Here is a 20594-nt window from a genome sequence, read left to right on the forward strand (position 1 = left end):
CACCATATTTCACAGAAGAGGTGGTATGCTTTGGATCTTGGGCAGTTCCTTCTATCCTCCATACTTTGATCTTGCTATCACTCTGATAGAAGTTAATCTTCGTCTCATCTGTCCACAATACAATTTTCCAGAACTGTGGTTGCTCTTTTAAGTACTTCTTGGCAAACTGTAATCCACCATCTTATTGTTGCGGCTAACCAGTGGTTTGCATCTTGCAGTGTAGCCTCTGTATTTCTGTTCATGAAGTCTTCAGTAGACAGTGGTCATTGACAAATCCACACCTGACCCCTGAAGAATGTTTCTGATCTGTCGGATAGGTGTTTGGGGGAGGGGGGGGGGGGGGGTTGTTTCTTTATTATAGAGAGAATTCTTCTGTCATCAGCTGTGGAGGTCTTCCTTGGCCTGCCAGTCATTTTGCAATTAGTAAGCTCACCAGTGCTCTCTTTCTTCTTAATGATGTTCCAAACAGTATATTTTGGTAAGCCTAAGGTTTGGCTGGTGTCTCTAACAGTTTTATTCTTGTTTCCGAGTCTCATAAAGGCTTATTTGACTTTCATTGGCACAACTTTGGTCCTCATGTTGATAAACAGCAATAACAGTTTCCAAATGTGATGTAAAGACTGGAGGAAAGACTAGGTGCTGAGAGCTCTCTTATACCTGCATTAAGGAGGCAATTAAACACACCTGAACAATTACAAATGCGTGTGAAGCCATGTGTCCCAAACATTATGGTGTTCCGAAATGGGGGGGGGGCTATGTGTAAACACAGCTGTAATTTCCACATGGTGAAATCAAAATGTATAAAAATACCATTTAATAAAATCTGACAATATGCACTTTAACCACATGTGATTTTTTTCTATTACAAATCTTAAATTGTGGAGTACAGAGGCAAATAAATAAATGATGGGTCTTTGTCCCAAACATTATGGAGGGCACTGTATGCCTGGCACTCCCTCTTTTCTTAAAATAATTTGCACAGTACATTAACTTGATACCAAGCCATTATCACAACTCAGTGTTGAACTCATTCACATTGGCTACAGCATTTTACAATAATAAATGTAATCTATTCTTAGAGACAGGTGTCAAAACAAATATAAATCTATTTCTATTTTAAGTGAAAGATCATCAATAATTATGAATAGCATACCACTCATTTCTTCTTTTGTTAAATACAAAACCGTTTGAAATATATAAACTATGTCACCATACCTGTGCATAATCTTGCCCCCCTCATTTATGCATGATATTCAAGACAGGAATTACTGGCGAGTCAGGTTGGAACTCAGGTCAGGTTGGTGGTGTGGGGGCAAAATTGGAGGAGGAGAAAGAAAATAGATGATATCATCGTTGTTCTTCTGTCAGCCTTTGCATGGTATCTACTGCAGCATTCTGTCAATGAATTGTTCAGTATTCTGCTGATAATACTTTATCCAAGATCCAAGTACTTAAGTTGGGAAAGGAAATGGATGGTACATCATTACAGTAAATTGCATGGCATAGCTTCCAAGATCAATCATAATTTTAGTTTTAGCTGTTGGCTCAATAAAAATATTTTTGGAACTGCATAACTTGTAATTATTTTCGCATTAAAATATTTGATTAAAGGCATATTTATGGCAGGCCGTTAAAATAAACTGAAATTGTCTGATTAATATATGCGTGTATATATTTAGCAATTTGCTGAACCGACCTTGAGATTTACGAATATTACCCCTTCCAACCGAACAGACTGAGATCAAGAACAACATGACGAACCCTTAGCGAAAAGTCCTGACAGCAATGATTGGTTAAGCAATTCGGGTTTTAATATGATTGGCAACTTGATCCGTTTTCTAACTGGACAAACCTGGTATCCATCAAACACCTTCTTCGCCCTATTTTGCTGTCACGGGCGATCCGGAACGGGGTTAGCAGTTGTTCGACTTTCAGTTCGCCGTTTTTGCGTGGAATCGCCATTATGCATTTAAAGCGAATATCATGGCAAGCAAGCTGAGCCAGTTACCGCATGGCAAAAACCTGCTAATATTTTCCATTTTTAGGGTGGTGGGTGGGATTGGGCAGTTGATGGGCCTGAGCAGCTACTTCAATGAGCGAGGGCTCAGAGCCGCTTCAGCGCTTTGTTTACCTTAGTCTTGCCGGCTTGTAGACACCATCAGCCGGTAGCGATCTCGTCGCCGACTCCTGTCAAAACTACTGTCCACCTCTCTTCCTCTTTTCCCCTGGGTTTATAATATTTTCATAAAGATGGCGGAGGGACCACAGGCTGCAAACTAATGACTGTCAGAAACATCGCTTCAATTTGTAATATGGTGAGTAGACGGCCGTGGATGCTTTTGGGCTATATTGACTGGTTACACAAGCCTATTGAGTTGATTACAATGCGGATAGCTGCCCACCTATTCTGGGCAAATTCTAGTTTTAATCAGCCGATTTGAGTACCGAGGCTGATTTGAAGTTCTGTGCCATTTTAAATTCACTTTGCAAAATATAAAAACTTAATTTGAGATTAAAATCGACATATGCATAAATAGTTCGAAACCGATGTTTCGACTTGTTATCACTATATATTAACGAGCTCATATATTAATCGAATTGCAATTGAATCAAAGTGAAACTTCTTTGAGCACAGAGAAAATGATCTCTAAACATTGAAAACATTCGCAGCTTTGAACCTGTAGAATTGCAATTTAACTGTAATGGTACATTGTGTTTGGGGGAAAAAATAACTGAAAATACCTTATAATTATGTTGTCTAATTATTGTGTTTGTATCAAAAATATACTTCCAAAAATAATTGTTGGAATTTAATCAATCATAACGAGATGTGCAGGTGTATTGTTGGATAAAAAAATAAGTTTGGGACCCTTGAAACAAGCTTACATTACCGTTAACTATTTAAAGTATAGTATTCATTTAACTGATTTTAAATGAAAGTTATAGGGCGGAGGATGACTCATCTCAAATTACCACAAAAACTCTTAACAACCGCAGCAGACTCAGAGTAAACGTCCTTTTAAGTAAAAAATAATAATCCAGGAATCATTGAACAAACAATTGGACACTACAGTGGGAAACTTGACGCTCGTTCTACGTGGATGAATTTAAAGAAAAGAGTGGGTAGCTTTACTGTTGATATAGGCAAGGCAGAAAGAAGCGTTTAATTTATGTCATGGGGCATTATGGAGGGGAGGGGAGGGGGGAGATGGGCGGAATTCTCGTTTCCGCCTTCAATTATCTTGTAAAGCAGGAGGATTTATTTATTCCAACACAATACATACAATTATTCATATATTTTTCCTTTATCTGAACTTTGTGGACTAGTTAGGATGTTAGCTGCATTATGTGTTGGAATATTAAACTTTCCAACATAGATTGATATTGGCAGTTTGTGACTGACATTACTGCCCTGCTCTTCGTAGTTGATTTCATATTTTGGGGCAGGAAAGGGAACAGAATATCTGTATCATAGACAAGATATGTTTATGGTACTGGTCCCTGCTTCAAAACATTTATTTAATAAGACTAGTGTTTTTCTTTTTAGCATGTTGTTGTGGTTAGAATTCGACTGCATCTTGTGATTTGGAACAAATATGACATACAGTATACAATTATGATGCATAGCGGTTTACTTAACTAGGTATCCCAGTGTTTATAGTTTTCCATTCAGAAAACAAAACTAACTCAACTATTCTTTTTTTTAGATTACCCTTATGTCTGTGCAAAGAAAAATATGACATTGTCATTAATCCAATGAAAAAGTGATGATTAAGGTTTTAATTGGCTTCAATATATGTGAAATTAATACTTTAAAAAATAACCCAGTGGAATTATTTAAATTAATTACTTTAACTATGTATAGAACAACATGTTTTACTTTATGAAGGTTTAATAATATAAATGCAGTGTATTTGAGACCATAAGCTTGACTGAAGTTTACTTATAGAATACAACTACAGCTGATAAGTGCAGTGGTCATGCTTCATATGCTAGGAGAAAGCTCAAAGGGAGCAATTTGTGCAACTATCTTAAATTTGTAAACCCTACAGCAGTTCTTGTGATTTGTTGAAAATTGTGGCTTGATCTTTTTTAACAAGAATAGGAATGTGGAATTATTTTTGATATTTTAAGCATTCAGTCAAATAATATTTAAGCAAGGAATTAATACTTGTGAAGGAATGTTGCAAATTATTGGTCCTATATTATGGAGGAAATGTTCCTGTTGTGAACAATATGTAAGATAAAGGACAAGAGTATTCCATCATCATCAAGCAGTAACAAAGTATCCAATGCATTTTTGATTGTTGAGGTGAAAGTATATGTTTTTTGTTTTATTTTTCCCGGCTAATTTAATAATTACTGTAAACTGTAGTATTTTGGCTGGCACAAAAATCCTATTTTACACTGAGACCCAGTCTCTTAGTTATCATTTATCAAATGTATATAATAATTAACATTAAATACATTTCTGCAGTTTATTGGGCCTTTTTAATTATTTGAACTTACAAAGTAGCTATTGCGAATACCTCATTATGATCTTCAGTTATGTGTAGTTGAAAGAATATGCTGAACATTATGACAGTGCACCCTTGAATTGAAATGGGTTTGTGTTGCAAAGTAATATGCTCTAAGTTATATTTACAATTGTATGGAATTGGTTACTTTTCTCCGTGTGAGCAAGACAAAGAACAAGTCCTTTGACCATATTAAAATTATTGGAATTTCTTTAAAGATCACTTTCTTCCCTCTACTCGTGAAACTTTCAATCTGTCACACATTTTTGTTGCTAAGATATATTCTCTCCTCAATCGCGTGAATATTATTACAATGTCAAGCAAAATCTATCACCCAAGAGATATTTTCATATGGTTATAGTTCTTGTACAATTATTGTGAAGAACTATAGCCATTCATATTATGATCTATAATTGTGAGAATCTAAAGGAGGCTGCCTTCTACATGAGTATTGCTGGATTTCCAGAGACCTAGAACAGTGCAGCTTCTGATTGTATTCATAATTACCAGTTTTTGAGAGCAGACCTTTGAGTCACACCAGACACAGAACTTGAACAGAGCGCTCATAAAAAATATCTGACGCTCCTCAACCCAAAATACTCAAATGCACTTCATTTACTTTGGTGGAAGGTAACTGAGTATTTCATTTTTGTTAAATTCTGGCGGTGCCCCAGTAATTCCAGTAAAAGGCGTGAGGTTCTCCATTTTGTTCAATTATTGTGTCTTTTTACAGTATCTGCTTTGTGTGACTGGGATTACAAAATGTTTGAACTCTCTCCACCAGCACTTGTATAAAGGCTTGAATAAGTCTGAATATCAGAATTAAAAACCCAAGCTTTACATTAAAACCAAAGCAGTCATTTGCATTAAAGAAGAAATCCAAGTTAGTTTTATCTGCTGGTCATCAGAAAATAAATCAATATCCTTTATTGTAATTGAGATACAGTTTTATATCACTGAAACAAAAAATTGTAATATGGATTACTTGCAATTGACCACATTACCGAATCAGGGGCCAGGGCAAAATATTTCTTGTTTACTTTTTATAGGATGATATGGAAAATAGATTGATTGAAAAATATTTTGCGGATTCACTTGACTAATATGAAGGTAGTGGACTGATAAATGTGAAGATTAAAAATGATATGGAACAACTGTTTTCAAAGAGGAAGTAGATATGCATAAAAGGTACACAAAAAAGCTGGAGAAACTCAGCGGGTGCAGCAGCATCTATGGAGCGAAAGAAATAGGCAACGTTTCGGGCCGAAACCCTTCTTCAGATATGCATAAAAGTTGGAAGATGCCCTTGGAGTAGAACCACTGGTTTAGATTAGTTTGTTTGTATGGCTTTATGCTGTATTTTATATTCCACGTGTTTCCTCACCTTTTATAGACAATAGGTGCAGGAGTAGGCCATTCGGCCCTTCGAGCAAGCACCACCATTCAATGTGATCATGGCTGATCATCCACAATCAGTACCACGTTCCTGCCTTCTCCCCATATCCCCTGACTCCGCTATCTTTAAGAGCCCTGTCTAGCTCTCTCTTGAAAGTATCCAGAGAACCAGCCTCCACCGCCTCTGAGGCAGAGAATTCCACAGACCACAATGGCTTACCCCAATTATTAAACTGTGCCCCCTGGTTCTGGACTCCCCCAACATCGGGAACATGTTTCCTGCCTCTAGTGTGTTCAAATCTATAATAATCTTATATGTCTCAATAAGATCCCCTCTTATCCTTTTCAATTCCAGAGTATACAAGCTCAGTCGCTCCATTCTCTCAGCATATGACAGTCCCGCCATCCCGGGAATTAACCTTGTGAACCTATACTGCATTCCCTCAATAGCAAGAATGTCCTTCAAATTAGGGGACCAAAACTGCACACAATACTCCAGGTGTAATCTCACTAGGGCACTGTACAACTGTAGAAGGACCTCTTTGCTCCTATACTTAACTCCTCTTGTTATGAAGGCCAACATGCCATTCGCTTTCTTCACTGCCTGCAGTACCTGCATGCTTACTTTCATAGACTGATGTACAAGGACACCCAGATCCCATTGTACTTCCCTTTTCCCAACTTGAAACAATTTAGATAATAATCTGCCTTCCTGTTTTTGCTACCAAAGTGGATAACCTCACATTTATCCACATTAAACTGCATCAGCCATGCATCTGCCCACTTACCCAACCTGTCCAACTCTGCCTCCTCATAGCATCCTTCTCACAGTTCACACTGCCACCCAGCTTTGTGTCATCTGCAAATTTACTCGTGTTACTTTGAATCCCTTCATCTAAATCCTTGATGTATATTGTAAATAACTGCGGTCTGAGCACCGAGCCTTGCGGTACTGCACTAGTCGCTGCCTGCCATTCTGAAAGGGACCTGTTAATCCCTGCTCTTTGATTCCTGTCTGCCAACCAATTTTCTATCCTTGTCAGCACTCTACCCCCAATACCATGTGCCCTAATTTTGCCCACTAATCTCCTATGTGGGACCTTATCAAATGCTTTCTTAAAGTCCTGGTACACTACATCCATTGGTTCTCCCTTGTCTATTTTCCGAGTTACATCCTCAAAAAATTCCAGAAGATCAGTCAAACATGATTTCACCTTCGTAAATCCATGCTGACTTGGACTGATACTGTTACTGCTGTCCAAATGTGTCACTATTTCATCTTTTATGATTGACTCCAGCATCTTCCCAGCCACCGATGTCAGGCTAACTGTTCTATAATTCCCTCTTTCTCTCTCCCGCCTTTCTTAAAAAGTTTTATATTTGTTGTTAATATTGAACAGTCACAGTGGCACAGTTGTAGAGTTGCTGCCTTACAGCAAAATGCAGCACCAGAGACCCGAGTTCGATCCCGACTGCGAGTGCTGTCTGTATGGAGTTTGTACGTTCTCCCCGTGATCTGCGTGGGTTTTCTCTGAGATCTTCGGTTTCCTCCCACACTCCAAAGATGTACAGGTTTGTAGGTTAATTGGCTTGATAAAAATGTAAAATTGTCCAAGTTGGCGATATGCAGAGTACTGCCCTGCCGACTACAAAATCAGAAGGTTCAGAAGGAGCCATAGTTCAGAATTGGGGTAACCACATTGAGAATCTAACTTCATAACCCATTTAATTTTCCACGGCAGATTTGAAAATTGCATATGCACTGACTTGATTACCAAAGTATAAGAGATAGAGGTTCTGATTTTGTCCTTCACCTGAAATGGTCATTGAAATACATGTAACAATATTTTCCAAAGAAGTGAAGATCTGTGTATTCTTGTGAATGTAACAAATCCTGCTCAGTGTAGTGCTCACATGGAAAAACATGTTGGTAGATTTTGTCCGTTTATTTCAGCTGTTGTAATTTTCCTGTTAACTCGAAAGCTGTTTGACAATTTTTAGAATTCCATAGATCCCAAACATTTTCCAGTGGCTTTTCAAATAGTATTTTTGGGATGATTGTTATGTTTGGATTCTTATCTTAAGCCTTACTCCTGATTTATAAGGTCGCTGGTAACATGTCTTCTAGCTGAATTGAACTGCCCCTATAAGCAGCGAATGAATTTGGGACTTGTCTGGTCTTTATGAATGTTCAACAGCTCAACTATTGAATCAAATACACAATTTGCATACATTAATGTAGCATTATTTGCCGGTTATAATGTATTTAATCTTCCTGGTGAAACACCCGATCGATATCTTGTTCAAATTCTACCTAATTTGTTGTGATAAAGTCATTATGGTCAATCGCTTGCCCATTTATTCGGTAGTTAATGGCCAAAGTCATGTTTCGATACATTATTTTCTTATTATTTATCAGCAAGGTTAGTTTTGTTCCTCACTGGCTACATTTGTATATATTAGGGGATAGTAAAATGTTATTTTGTCTTTGACCACTGACAACTCTTCTATCAGAATTTTCACTATTTTTGAAACCGAGAAAAAAACTTTAAGTAAAACCAAACTTACACAATTGTAACATCAGATTTCTGGATTGCGAAAATATGAACAGCAAAGAAATTACCCCATTTTGCCCCAACTGGCCTCTTTTGATGTTTAAACTCTAAATGAGGATAAAGCATTCTATAACGTTTAGTTCAGAGATACAGCGTGGAAACAGGCCCTCCAGTCCACCTGGTCCGCGCTGACCAGCGATCCCCGCATATCAACACTATCCTACACACTACGGACAATTTTTCCATTTACCAAGCCAATTTACCTACATACCTGTACGCCTTTGTAGTGTGGGAGGAAACCGATGATCTCTGAGAAAACTCACACAGGTCACAGGAAGAACGTACAAACTCCATACAGACAGCACCCGTAATCAGGATCAAACCCGGGTCTCCGGTGCTGCAAACGCTGTAAGGCAGCAACTCTACCTCTGCGCCACCGTGCCACCACATATCCCATTGGCCCTTTTTCCCTCATGAGTTTAGATGGCTGCCTCTTAAATGTGCAAATGCTCTTCATGTCGCTTACTTCAAATGGTAGGAGGTTTCACTGTCCTTATTTTTGTTTAGTTTAATTTATTGTCACGTGTACCAAGGTACAGTGAAAAGCTTTTGTTGCGTGCTCTCTAGTCAGCAGAAAGACAATTCATGATTACAATCCAGCCATTTACAGTGTATTGATCCATGATAATGGTGGAGCGGTGGTGGAGCGCTGCTGCTGCCGCTGCTGCTGCTGCTGCCGGAGAGTCGGAGGCTTCAACGACAGGTCTGTGGGCGGCGGCACCAGGAGCCCACAGCTCCCTGGAGGGAGACCGCTTTTCGGGGCTTCTGCAACGGCGACTTCTCCCGCCCGAGTTGCGGGGTCGAAGAGCTCCTGGAGCGGGGCCTACATCACTGCCCCGCGCGGCTGGAATGGCCAAGATAAACACCGCCAACATCAAGACCCGGTTCGATCAAGGATATGTCCGAGAGTCACCAATGAGGTAGATGGAGAGATAAGTTTATTTGGCCTTCCATCACAGCTATGTGATGGATGTTTATGTTAAATGTAATTATGTTGTGTCTGGGGTCTATTTGTGTGTAATGTATGGCTGCAGAAACGGCATTTCGTTTGGACCTCCAGGGGTCCAAATGACAATTAAATTGACTCTTGACTCTTGATAAGGGAATCGCGTTTAGTCCAAGATAAAGCCAGCAAAGTTCGATCAAGGATAGTCCGAGAGTCACCAATGAGGTAGATAGTAGTTCAGGATTACTCTCTGGTTATGGTAGGATGATTCAGTTGCCTGACAACAGTTGGTAAGAAACTGCCTCTGAATCTGGAGGTGTGCGTTTTCACACTTCTATACCTTTTACCGGAGAAGAGAGAGTGGCCTGGGTGCGACTCGTCCTCAATTATGCTACTGGCCTTGCTCAGGCCGTGTGAGGTATAAAGGAAGTCAATGGAAGGGAGGTTGGTTTGTGTAATGATCTGGACTGTGTCCACAATTCACTGCAATTTCTTACAGTCTTGGGTAGAGCTGTTCTCAAACTAAGCTGTGATGCATCTTGATAAAATACTTTCTATGGTGCATCTGTAGAAGTTGGTGAGCTTTAGAGGACATATCGAAGTTCCTTAGCCTTTTAAAGAAGTAGAGGCGTTAGTGTGCTTTCTTGATCGTTGCTTCAGTATAGGTGGTCCAGGAGAAGTTGTTGGTGATATTGACTCCAGGAATTTGAAATTTTCAACCATCTCTGCTTCCGTAACATCAATGCCAGCTGGGCTATGTGTAGCTTTACACTTCCCAAAGTCGGTCACTATCTCCTTTGTCCTGCTGACATTGAGAGAAAGGTTGTTGGCTGGACACCAGTACATGAGGTTCAACAGTAGCTTTCAAGTTATGAAGTTTCTTCTCAATTCTCTATTGGATATATATGTGAAATATTTTTTATTTATCACACTAACTTTGTTCTCTACACAAAAATGCTGGAGAAACTCAGTGGGTGCAGCAGCATCTATGGAGCGAAGGAAATAGGCGACGTTTCGGGCCGAAACCCTTCTTCAGACTGATGGGGGGTGGGGGGGAGAAGGAAGGAAAAAGGGAGGAGGAGGAGGAGCCCGAGGGCGGGGGGATGGGAGGAGACAGCTCGAGGGTTAAGGAAGGGGAGGAGACAGCAAGGGCTAACAAAACTGGGAGAATTCAACGTTCATGCCATCCAGACGCAGGCAACCCTGCGTGTGTTCTCTACACTTCTGGTAATGTGGAAGCACAATTATTTCTTCAAGACTGATCCAGATTTAAAATCCTCTCCTTATTTCTATTCATTCCTGGAAACTTATTTAACCAGAATTTAATAAAGAGATAATTCAGCACATGTGAATGTCTGTGCAAAATTTGTATTCAAATTTATACAAGGAAATAGTTTATACATTTATTTGACTAGCATAACTTTGCATGCCTGAAATATTAGCATGGAATGAATTTCTTTAGAATAGGAATTTTAAGCAAGAAATTCTGATGGTCGCTGGGAAAATAAAATATAATTTATAAAAAGTAGTAAAGAGAAAAGAACAAGCTTATGTACAACATTTATTAAAACATATTTGGTTTAAGAAAAGGCAGTAATTTTCATACAATTTGTACAGTGCCCTCCATAATATTTGGAACAAAGACCCATCATTTATTTATTTGTCTCTGTTACTCCACAATTTGAGATTTGTAATAGAAAATATCACATGTGGTTAAAGTGCACACGGTCAGATTTTAATAATAGGCCATTTTTATACATTTTGGTTTCACCATGTAGAAATTACAGCAGTGTTTATACATAATCCCCCCATTTCAGGGCACCTTAATGTTTGGGACACATGGCTTCACAGGTGTATGTAATTGCTCAGGTGTGTTTAAATGCCTCTTTAATGCAGGTATAAGAGAGCCCTCAGCACCTAGTCTGTTTGGAACATCTTTAAGAAGAAAGAGAGCACCGGTGAGCTTAAGGGCCTGTCCCACTTGGCTGTCATTTGCGTGCCATTTACGTGACCTGGTAGCATGTGGGTAGCATGGGGCAGGCGCAAGGAGTGGCGTGGAGGAGTGTGGAGTTGCGCGCGGTATCGCGCAGCGCTCCAGGCTTTCGTTCTGCACGAAATCTTCGCGCGCCACCGGCGTGTCGTGTAAATGACGGCCAAGTGGGACACCCTGGCGCAGCGCCACATCTCACCTCTAACAGCAGCAGAAGCAGGCAAGCGATCGCCGAGCTCGGCCTGGGGCTCACGGCGTTGCGGATTGGGATCCGCCCTCACTTCTACTCCCAGAGCGGGGCCAAGAAAATTGGAGATTGACACAAAATGCAGGAGTAACTCAGCGGGACCAGCAGCATCTCTGGAGAGAGCAATTGGTGACGTTTTGGGTCGAGACCCTTCTTCAGACTGAAGATGAACCTCGACCCGAAACATCATCCATTCCTTCTCTCCAGAGATGCTGCCGGTCCCGCTGAGTTACTCCTGCATTTTGTGTCTATCTTCAAATGATGTCACGCGCGCATGATGATCCGAGCGACCGTCGCGCGACTGTCGCTCGTCACTACCAGCCTGTCGCGTAAATGACGGCCAAGTGGGACAGGCCCTTTACTAATTGCAAAGGGACTGGCAGGCCATGGAAGACCTCCACAGCTGATGACGGAAGAATTATCTCTATAAGAAGAAGAAAAAAACCCAAACACCTGTCCGACAGATCAGAAACGCTCTTCAGGAGTCAGGTGTGGATTTGTCAATGACACTGTCCTCAGACGATGTCATGAACAGAAATACAGAGGCTACACTGCAAGATGCAAACCACTGGTTAGCTGCAAAAATAAGTTGGCCAGGTTACAGTTTGCCAAGAAGTATTAAAAGGGCAACCACAGTTCTGGAAAAAGATCTTGTGGACAGATGAGATGAAGATTAACTTATATCAGAGTGATAGCAAGAGCAAAATATGGAGAAGAGAAGGAACTGGCCAAGATCCAAAGCATACACCTCATCTGTGAAACATGGTGGTGGGGGTGTTATGGCCTACGCATGTATGGCTGCTGAAGGTACTGGCTCACTTACCTTTATTGATGATATAACTGCTGATGGTAGTAGCATAATGAATTCTGAAGTGTATAGACCCATCCTATCTGCTCAAGTTCAAACGAATGCCTCAAAACTCATTGGCCAGCAGATCCCAAACAAACTACTAAAGCAACAAAGGAGCTTTTTAAAGCAAAAAAATGGTCAATTCTTGTGTGGGCAAGTCAATCACCTGATCTGAACCCAATTGAGCATGCCTTTTATATGCTGAAGAGAAAACTGAAAGGGACTGGCCCCCAAAACAAGCATACGCTAAAGATGGCTGCAATACAAGCCTGGCAGAGCATCACCAGAGAAGACATATGATTCATGGTGATGTCCATCAGTTTAGTTTAGTTTACTTTAGAGATACAGCGCAGAAACGCCCTTTCAGCCCACCAGGTCCGCGCCGACCAGTGATCCCCGCACATTAACAGGGCTCGAAATTAGCGGTTGCCCGGGTGCCAATGGCAATCTACAGTCCCGCGGGGCAACCTAAAAGCCATGCCATTTTGCCCGGCTTGGCAAGCACCCGGGACACCTATCATTTAATTCTGAGCGGGCCCCCTCTCTATCCCTCTCTGTCACTCTCAGTCTCCTCCCGCCATCCGTGTTCGGCTATCGGGTCTCGGCTCTCGGCACGGCAGGCCGCCTTACACATGCACACTGCCACGGCCTGCACATCCTCCCTCTGCACATGCGCACAACCACGGCCAGCACATCATCGGCCGTGGTTGTCCGCATGTGCCGCCCTGCACATGCGCACTGCCACGGCAACTGGTTGGCATCGGCCACTTTCTCCCTCCCTTTGCATTGTGGGAGATCTGGCCGCCATTGCTGTCCGGTTGCCGCCTCACCGCGACCGCTGAAAACCAACGCAGAATCACTGCCTGGTGCTGGAGTAACTCCCTGGAGTAACTCTTGCTTCTTGGTTTCCTGGCCCTCCAAAAATATTCCAAATGGAATTTAAACTGGTGGACCTACCACCACCAAACTCCAAACTCTGAAAAATAACAGCCTATTGCATTTTATTTGTTTATTTATTGTGTATATATATGGTCTATGGTATATAGACACACTGAACTTTTATCTCATGTTCTGTATTATGTTTACATATTCTGTTGTGCTGCAGCAAGCAAGAATTTAATTGCCCTATCTGGGACACATGACAATAAAACTCTCTTGACTCTTGACTTGGACTTGAGCAAAAAAGGGTTCTTGGGGGAAAAAAGAGCCACCTTAAATTTAGTTGGGTACCTATGGTAGGGTGAAGACTATTCCATGGTTTAATTGTGCGGGGGAACTCCATGGAGCAGCCAGCAACTCTGGATAGAAGAAATTGGGTGATGTTTCGGGTAGAGACCCTTCTTTAGATTTCCTCTGGTTTTAATGTTTTTAGTTTAATTTAAAGATACAGCGTGGAAACAGGCTCTTCAGCCCACCGAGTCCATGCCGACCACTGATCACCCGTACACTAGTTCTATCCCACACATTAGCGACGTAAGTCAAGAGTGTTTTATTCTCTCACGTCCCAGTTAGAACAATGAAATCCTTACTTGCAGCAGCACAACAGAATATGTAAACATAGTACTCTGTAAGCAATGTTATAAACGAGAAAACAAAACTCCATACAGACGGCACCCATATTCAGGATCAATTCCGGGTCTCTGGCAATTTTAGGCCGCAACTTTATGGCCAATGTACTGCCCCATAGTCTTGAACTGAATTAAAACATACAGTAGCTGTAAAGGGGGACATAGCGTCACTTAGAGATTTATGACTGAAAATGGATAGTCTCTTTTTTTTGTATCCAAAGTTATCAACGTATAATTTTTTGTGTGTTGGAAAATAAAATATAGTGGCACAGATGGTGGACTTGCTGCCTCACATGCCAGAGATCTGAGTGTGATCCTATTCTCGGGCACTGTCTGTGTTGAATTTACACATTCTCCCTGCAAGCATTTGGGTTTCCTCCCACATCCCAAAGACGCGTACCTGCCTCTGTAAAATTGCCCCTAATGTGCAGGGAGTGGGTGAGGAAAGTGGGGTAACAGAACTTGTGTGAATGGGTAGACAAAAATGCTGGAGAAACTCAGCAGGTGAGGCAGCATCTATGGAGCGAAGGAAATAGGCGACGTTTCGGGTCGAGACACTTCAGACTGATATGAGGGTGCGGGGGGAGGGGGGGCGGGAAGAAGAAAGGAAGAGTGGGCCCCCCCGGAGACAGTGAACCGAGGGATACCTGGTAAGCGGAGGACAAAGCAGGGACTACCTGAAATTGGAGGTCAATGTTCATACAGTTGGGGTGTAAACTACCCATGCGAAATATGAGGTGCTGCTCCTTCAATTTACGATGGGCCTCACTCTGGCCATGGAGGAGGCCCAGGACAGAAAGATTGGATTCGGAATGGGAGGGGGAGTTGAAGTGCTGAGCAACCGGGAGATCAGGTTGGTTATAGTGAACCGAGCAGAGGTGTTGGGCGAAGCGATCGCCAAGCCTACGCTTGGTCTCACTGGTGTAGGGCAGCTGACACCTAGAGCAGCGGATGCCACAGATGAGGTTGGAGGAGGTGCAGGTGAACCTCTGCCACACCTGGAAAGACTGCTTGGGTCCTTGAATGGAGTCAAGGGGGGAGGTAAAGCGACAAGTGTAGCATTTCCTGCAGCTGCAAGGGAAAGTGCCAGGAGAGGGGGTGGTTTGTGTGGGAAAGGATGAATTGGTCAGGGAGTTACGGAGGGAGCGGTCTCTGCAGAAAGCCGACAGGGGAGGAGATGGGAAGATGTGGCCAGTGGTGGGATCACGTTGGTAGACAAAGCTGGAGAAAATCAGCGGGTGAGGCAGCATCTATGGAGCGAAGGAATAGGCGATGTTTCGGGTCGAGACCCTTCTTCAGACTGATGTCGGGAGGGGTGGGGGACGGGAAGAAGAATGGAAGAGATGGAGACAGTAGGCTGTGGGAGAGCTGGGTATGGGAGGGGAGGGAGGGAGAATGCAAGGACTACCTGAAATTGGAGAAGCCAATGTTCATACCGCTGGGGTGTAAACTACCCAAGCAATATATGAGGGGCTGCTCCTCCAATATGCAGTGGGACTCCCTCTGGCCATGGAGGAGGCCCAGGACAGAAGGGTCGGATTCGGAATGGGAGGAGGAGTTGAAGTGCTGAGCCACCGGGAGATCAGGTTGGTTATTGCGAACTGAGTGTAGGTGTTGTGCGAAGCGATCGCCAAGCCTCATACGCTGAATAATCCAATCAGATTTTTGTTTGGAAGTGGAAAGAGATAATAGACATTGCATTCATTGCAATGTGTAAAAAGAGTTGAGATACTGTATTATAATTTTGCTGCATGTCATTGTGGTATATATCGTGTCTTGATTGGTGAATATGTTTAGTTTGCGACTTTATTTGAAGCAGAAATAATATGTGAATGCTTCATTGACCATAATTCCGACTGGTAATTACACGCTTCGTCCGAGCACGTTATCGCACGCGTCATGCAAGCCGTCTTAAATGACCACCTAAACTGTCATTAGGCAACCTAAAAAGCTGCTGAGGTTGCCCGGCTGGCAACAAGGAAAAAAAGTTAAGTGAGAGCCCTGATTAACACTATCCTACACACACTACGGACAATTTTTACATTTACCAAGCCAATTAACCTACATACCCGTACGTCTTTGGAGTGTGGGAGGAAACTGAAAATCTCAGAGAAAATCCACGCAGGTCACGGGGAGAACGTAAAAACTCCGTACAGAGAGCACCCGTAATCAGGATCGAACCTGGGTCTCCGGTGCTGCATTCGCTGAAAGGCAGCAACTCTACCACTGCGCCACCGTGACTGCTTGAAATCAGACTTCAAGCAGTCATTACATGCAAAGGATATGCAACAGCATACTAAACATGACTACATTAATTTACATGACATTGCGGTGTCCCAAACATTATGGTGCCCTGAAATGGGGGGACTATGTATAAACACTGCTGTAATTTCTACATGGTGAAACCAAAATGTATAAAAATTACCTTTATTAAAATCTGAAAATGTGCACTTTAACCACATGTGATATTTTCTATTACAAATCTCAAATTGTGGCGTGCAGAGGAAAATAAATAAATGATGGGTCTTTGGCCCAAACATTATGGAGGTATGTATTCTTAATATTCAAATGCAATAAGCTTTTGTTACCTGGAATTTTGCTGCAGGTAAATATTGAAGAGAGGTGTATTAAGCTGGAACGTTTTTTTTCTGATGCATGGATCTCGGAAGTAATGTGTAGTGGGGTTGAGCGAGGACCCAGAATATTTCTGATTGTAAAGGCAGACGGATATATTGCTGTGGTACAATTGCTTTTAGACTGAAGCAAGTTTTTGTTTGCTCTGACTACTCCCCATAATATCCATACACTCTGCCCACTAATTTCCTTTCTCGTCAACTTCTGATTGTGATAGTTTGCAGGGGAACTTGATGCAAAAAAAGTTGTTGAAAACTGTAAATCATAGATTTATTTGGTGAAGAATTAAATGTGGCAGCGTGGATGAATTGGACTCTCAGTAATGTTTAACTTCTAGAAAGGGAAAGTCTGACATTTATCCAGGGCATTCAGAATCTCGAGGGAAGAAAAACTACTGGAGGAACTCGGCGCATCAGGCAGCCTCTGTGGCGGGACAGTATTTATTTGCACAGTAACGTTGGCAGGAACTTAAGAAAGCATTGTGTGTTGCATAAGAATCTTAAAATAGTAGACCATTCAGCCTATTGAATTTGCTTTGTCGCTTTCCCTATAAATAGAGCATTCCCTATTTTTAACCAATCCCATTTATCAAGGTTACCACTGAGTTTGTATCTACTGCTCGTTCGTTTTCTGTGTATGTTAGCATTTTTGCAGAAGTACCAAATCTATGTTTATGCTAGCATTTTTGCAGAAGTACCAGTTCAATTTTACAATTATAATCTTCAGCTTGGAGACATAGTCATACAGGGTGGAAATAGGCCCTTTGATCCAACTTGCCCACAACGACCAAAATTCCCCATCTACATAGCCCCACGTGCCTGCTTTGGCCCATATCCTTTTAAACTTATCGTATCCATATACCCCCTGTGCAAATGTATTTTAAATGTTGTGGTAGTACCTGCCTCAACTACCTCATCTGGCAGCTAGTTCCATACAGCTTGTTACCTGTTGTGTAAAAGAAAAAAGTTGCCCCTTGAGTTCCTATTAAATCTTTCCTTTCCTTGGTCCTCTGGTTCTTGATTCCCCTACTCTGAGTAAAAGACTGTGCATTTACCCTATCTAATCCCCTCATGATCTTATACACCTCTATAAGATCACCCCTCTATGGCTCGATTGTAATTATGTGTTGTCTTTCCACTGATTGGTTAGTATGCAACAAAAGCTTTTCACTGTACCTCCGTACATGTGACAATAAACTAAATTCATACTCAATTCCACTCAACACCTCATCCTCCTGCGCTCCAAGGAAAAATGCCCTAACCTGCTCATATTAACCTTGCTCATATTAAACTTTTATGAGAAACAGAAACAAACGTGCTAATGAGTTTAACAAGTTTAATTTTAAAACATAGCTCATTGTAGCTGTTGGTATATAATCTTGAAAGTTGTACCAGTAATAAAAAATATGTAGTGTACCTAATTTAATGGATCAATGCAGCATAAAATTTCATTAGCAAGATTAGAAATATGATCATTACATGCGAGTTAAAAAATAATGGCATTCTTGTTTATATCCATTTGTTCTTTTTAAAACTACACAACCTCAAGGCCTGTGCTCTCGTTGTCCGAAGTTGTTTGTAAATTGGATGTGTGCTCCCTATTGATGGCTTTCACATCACTTTGTTTTAGTTCTAAGGAGACTGATAAGACCAACATGGAAAGTGCAAACTCTTCAATGGATGGGGCAGGTAGTGGTGAGAAGGGAGGGGCCAGTTCGTTTATGAGTTAGTCTGCTCCTCCCGCCACTTGCGCAGGGCCTCTTTTCTCAATACTTTCTCAGTTGCTTCGAGGATGTTAATGGCCAGTGCAGACATTGCATTTCTATATTGGAGCTTTGAGCAGATCCTTGAAGTTTTTCTCCACGGTAATCTTTACTCGGGTGTGTTTAAATGCCCCTTTAATGCAGGTATAAGAGAGCTCTCAGCACCTAGTCTTTCCCCGAGTCTTTCCATCACCTGTGGAAACTTTTATTGCTGTTTATCAACATGAGGACCAAAGTAGCGCTAATGAAAGTCAAAGAAGCCATATGAGACTGAGAAACAAGAATAAAACTGTTAGATACATCAGCCAAACTGTAGGCTTACCAACATCAACTGTTTGGAATATCAGTAAGAAGAAAGAGAGCACTGGCGAGCTTACTAATTGCAAAGGGACTGGCAGGCCAAGGAAGACTTCCACAGCTGATGACAGAAGATTCCTCTCCAGAATAAAGAAAAATCCACAAGCACAGATCATATAATAATAATAAAAATTTTATTTATGGGCGCCTTTCAAGAGTCTCAAGGACACCTTACAAAAATTTGGCAAGTAGAGGAAAAACATGTAAGGGAATGAAATAAATAGTAGAGACATGACTAGTACACAAATTAAAGACAGAATTCAGTTCAAAACACAATATGAGGCAATTCAAGCACAGATGAAAAGGGAGGGGGACGTGGGGCTAAGGATAGGCAGAGGTGAAGAGATAGGTCTTGAGGCGGGACTGGAAGATGGTGAGGGACACGGAAATGCGGATCAGTTGGGGGAGGGAGTTCCATAGCCTGGGAGCTGCCCTGGAGAAGGCTCTGTCCCCAAAACTGCGGAGGTTGGACTTGTGGATGGAGAGGAGACCGGCTGATGTGGATCTGAGGGACCGTGAGGGTTGGTAGGGGGAGAGGAGGTCAGTGAGATATGGAGGGGCCAGATGGTGGAGGGATTTGTAGGTGAGGACCAGGATTTTGTAGGTGATCCGGTGGGAGATGGGAAGCCAGTGAAGTTGTTTGAGGACTGGAGTGATGTGATGCCAGGATTTGGTGTGAGTGATGAGTCGGGCAGCTGCGTTCTGGACCAGTTGGAGTCGGTTGATGTAGGTGGAGCTGATGCCAAGGAGAAGTGAGTTGCAGTAGTCCAGTCGGGAGGCGATGAAGGCATGGATGAGTCTTTCAGCAGCGGGAGGTGTGAGAGAGGGTCTGATTTTGGCGATGTTGCGGAGGGGAAAGAAGGATGTTTTAATGACATGGCGGATGTGAGGCTCAAGGGAGAGGGTGGAATCAAAGATCACGCCAAGGTTGCGGGCCTGGGGAGATGGGAAGACAGTGGCGCCGTCGATGGTGAGAGTGGGGTTATTGATTTTGCTGAGTGTGGATTTGGAGCCTATGAGGAGGAATTCTGTTTTATCGCTGTTGAGTTTGAGGAAGTTATGTTGCATCCAGGTTTTTATAGCTGACAAATAGGAGTTGATATGGGAGAGGGGAGGGGGTTGTGAGGGGATTTGGTGCCGAGGTAGATCTGGGTGTCATCGGCGTAACAGTGGTATCCGACATCAGAAACACTCTTCCTGAGTCGGGTGTGAATTTGTTACTGACCACTGTGGGCAGAAGACTTCATGAACAGAAATACAGAGGCTACACTGCAAGATGCAAACCACTGGTTAGCCGCAAAATAGGATGGCCAGGTTGCAATTTGCCAAAAAGTACTTAAAAGAGCAACCACAGTTCTGGAAAAAGGTCTTGGGGCCAAATGAGACGTAGATCAACTTATATCAGAGTGATGGCAAGAGCAAAGTATGGAGAAGAGAAGGAACTGCTCAAGATCCAAAGCGTACCACCTCATCCGTGAAACACAGTGGTGGGGGTGTTATGGTCTGGGCATATATGGCTGCTGAAGGTACTGGCTCACTTATCTTCATTGACCATACAACTGCTGATGGTGGTAGCATAATGAATTCTGAAGTGTATAGACACATCCCGTCTACTCAAGTTCAAACAAATGCGTCAAAACTCATTGGATGACGGTTCATTCTACAGCAAGACAATGATCCCAAACATACTGCTAAAGCAACAAAGGGGTTTTT

The 20594-nt window shown here is 42.1% G+C and overlaps 1 protein-coding gene across 1 annotated transcript in view; it reads left to right on the top strand.

Moving 5' to 3' along the window:
• Positions 1 to 1861: 1861 nt before the first annotated feature.
• usp46 (ubiquitin specific peptidase 46) overlaps positions 1862 to 20594 on the top strand; it is a 60776-nt gene continuing 42043 nt past the window's right edge. Inside the window, 1 exon segment of the mRNA XM_055636346.1 lies at positions 1862 to 2315. Coding sequence (XP_055492321.1) covers positions 2280 to 2315 — 36 coding nt within the window. The 5' untranslated portion in view covers positions 1862 to 2279.

This window comes from Leucoraja erinacea, chromosome 1, assembly GCF_028641065.1.
Source record: "Leucoraja erinacea ecotype New England chromosome 1, Leri_hhj_1, whole genome shotgun sequence".
NCBI classification, from domain to species: Eukaryota; Metazoa; Chordata; class Chondrichthyes; order Rajiformes; family Rajidae; genus Leucoraja; species Leucoraja erinaceus.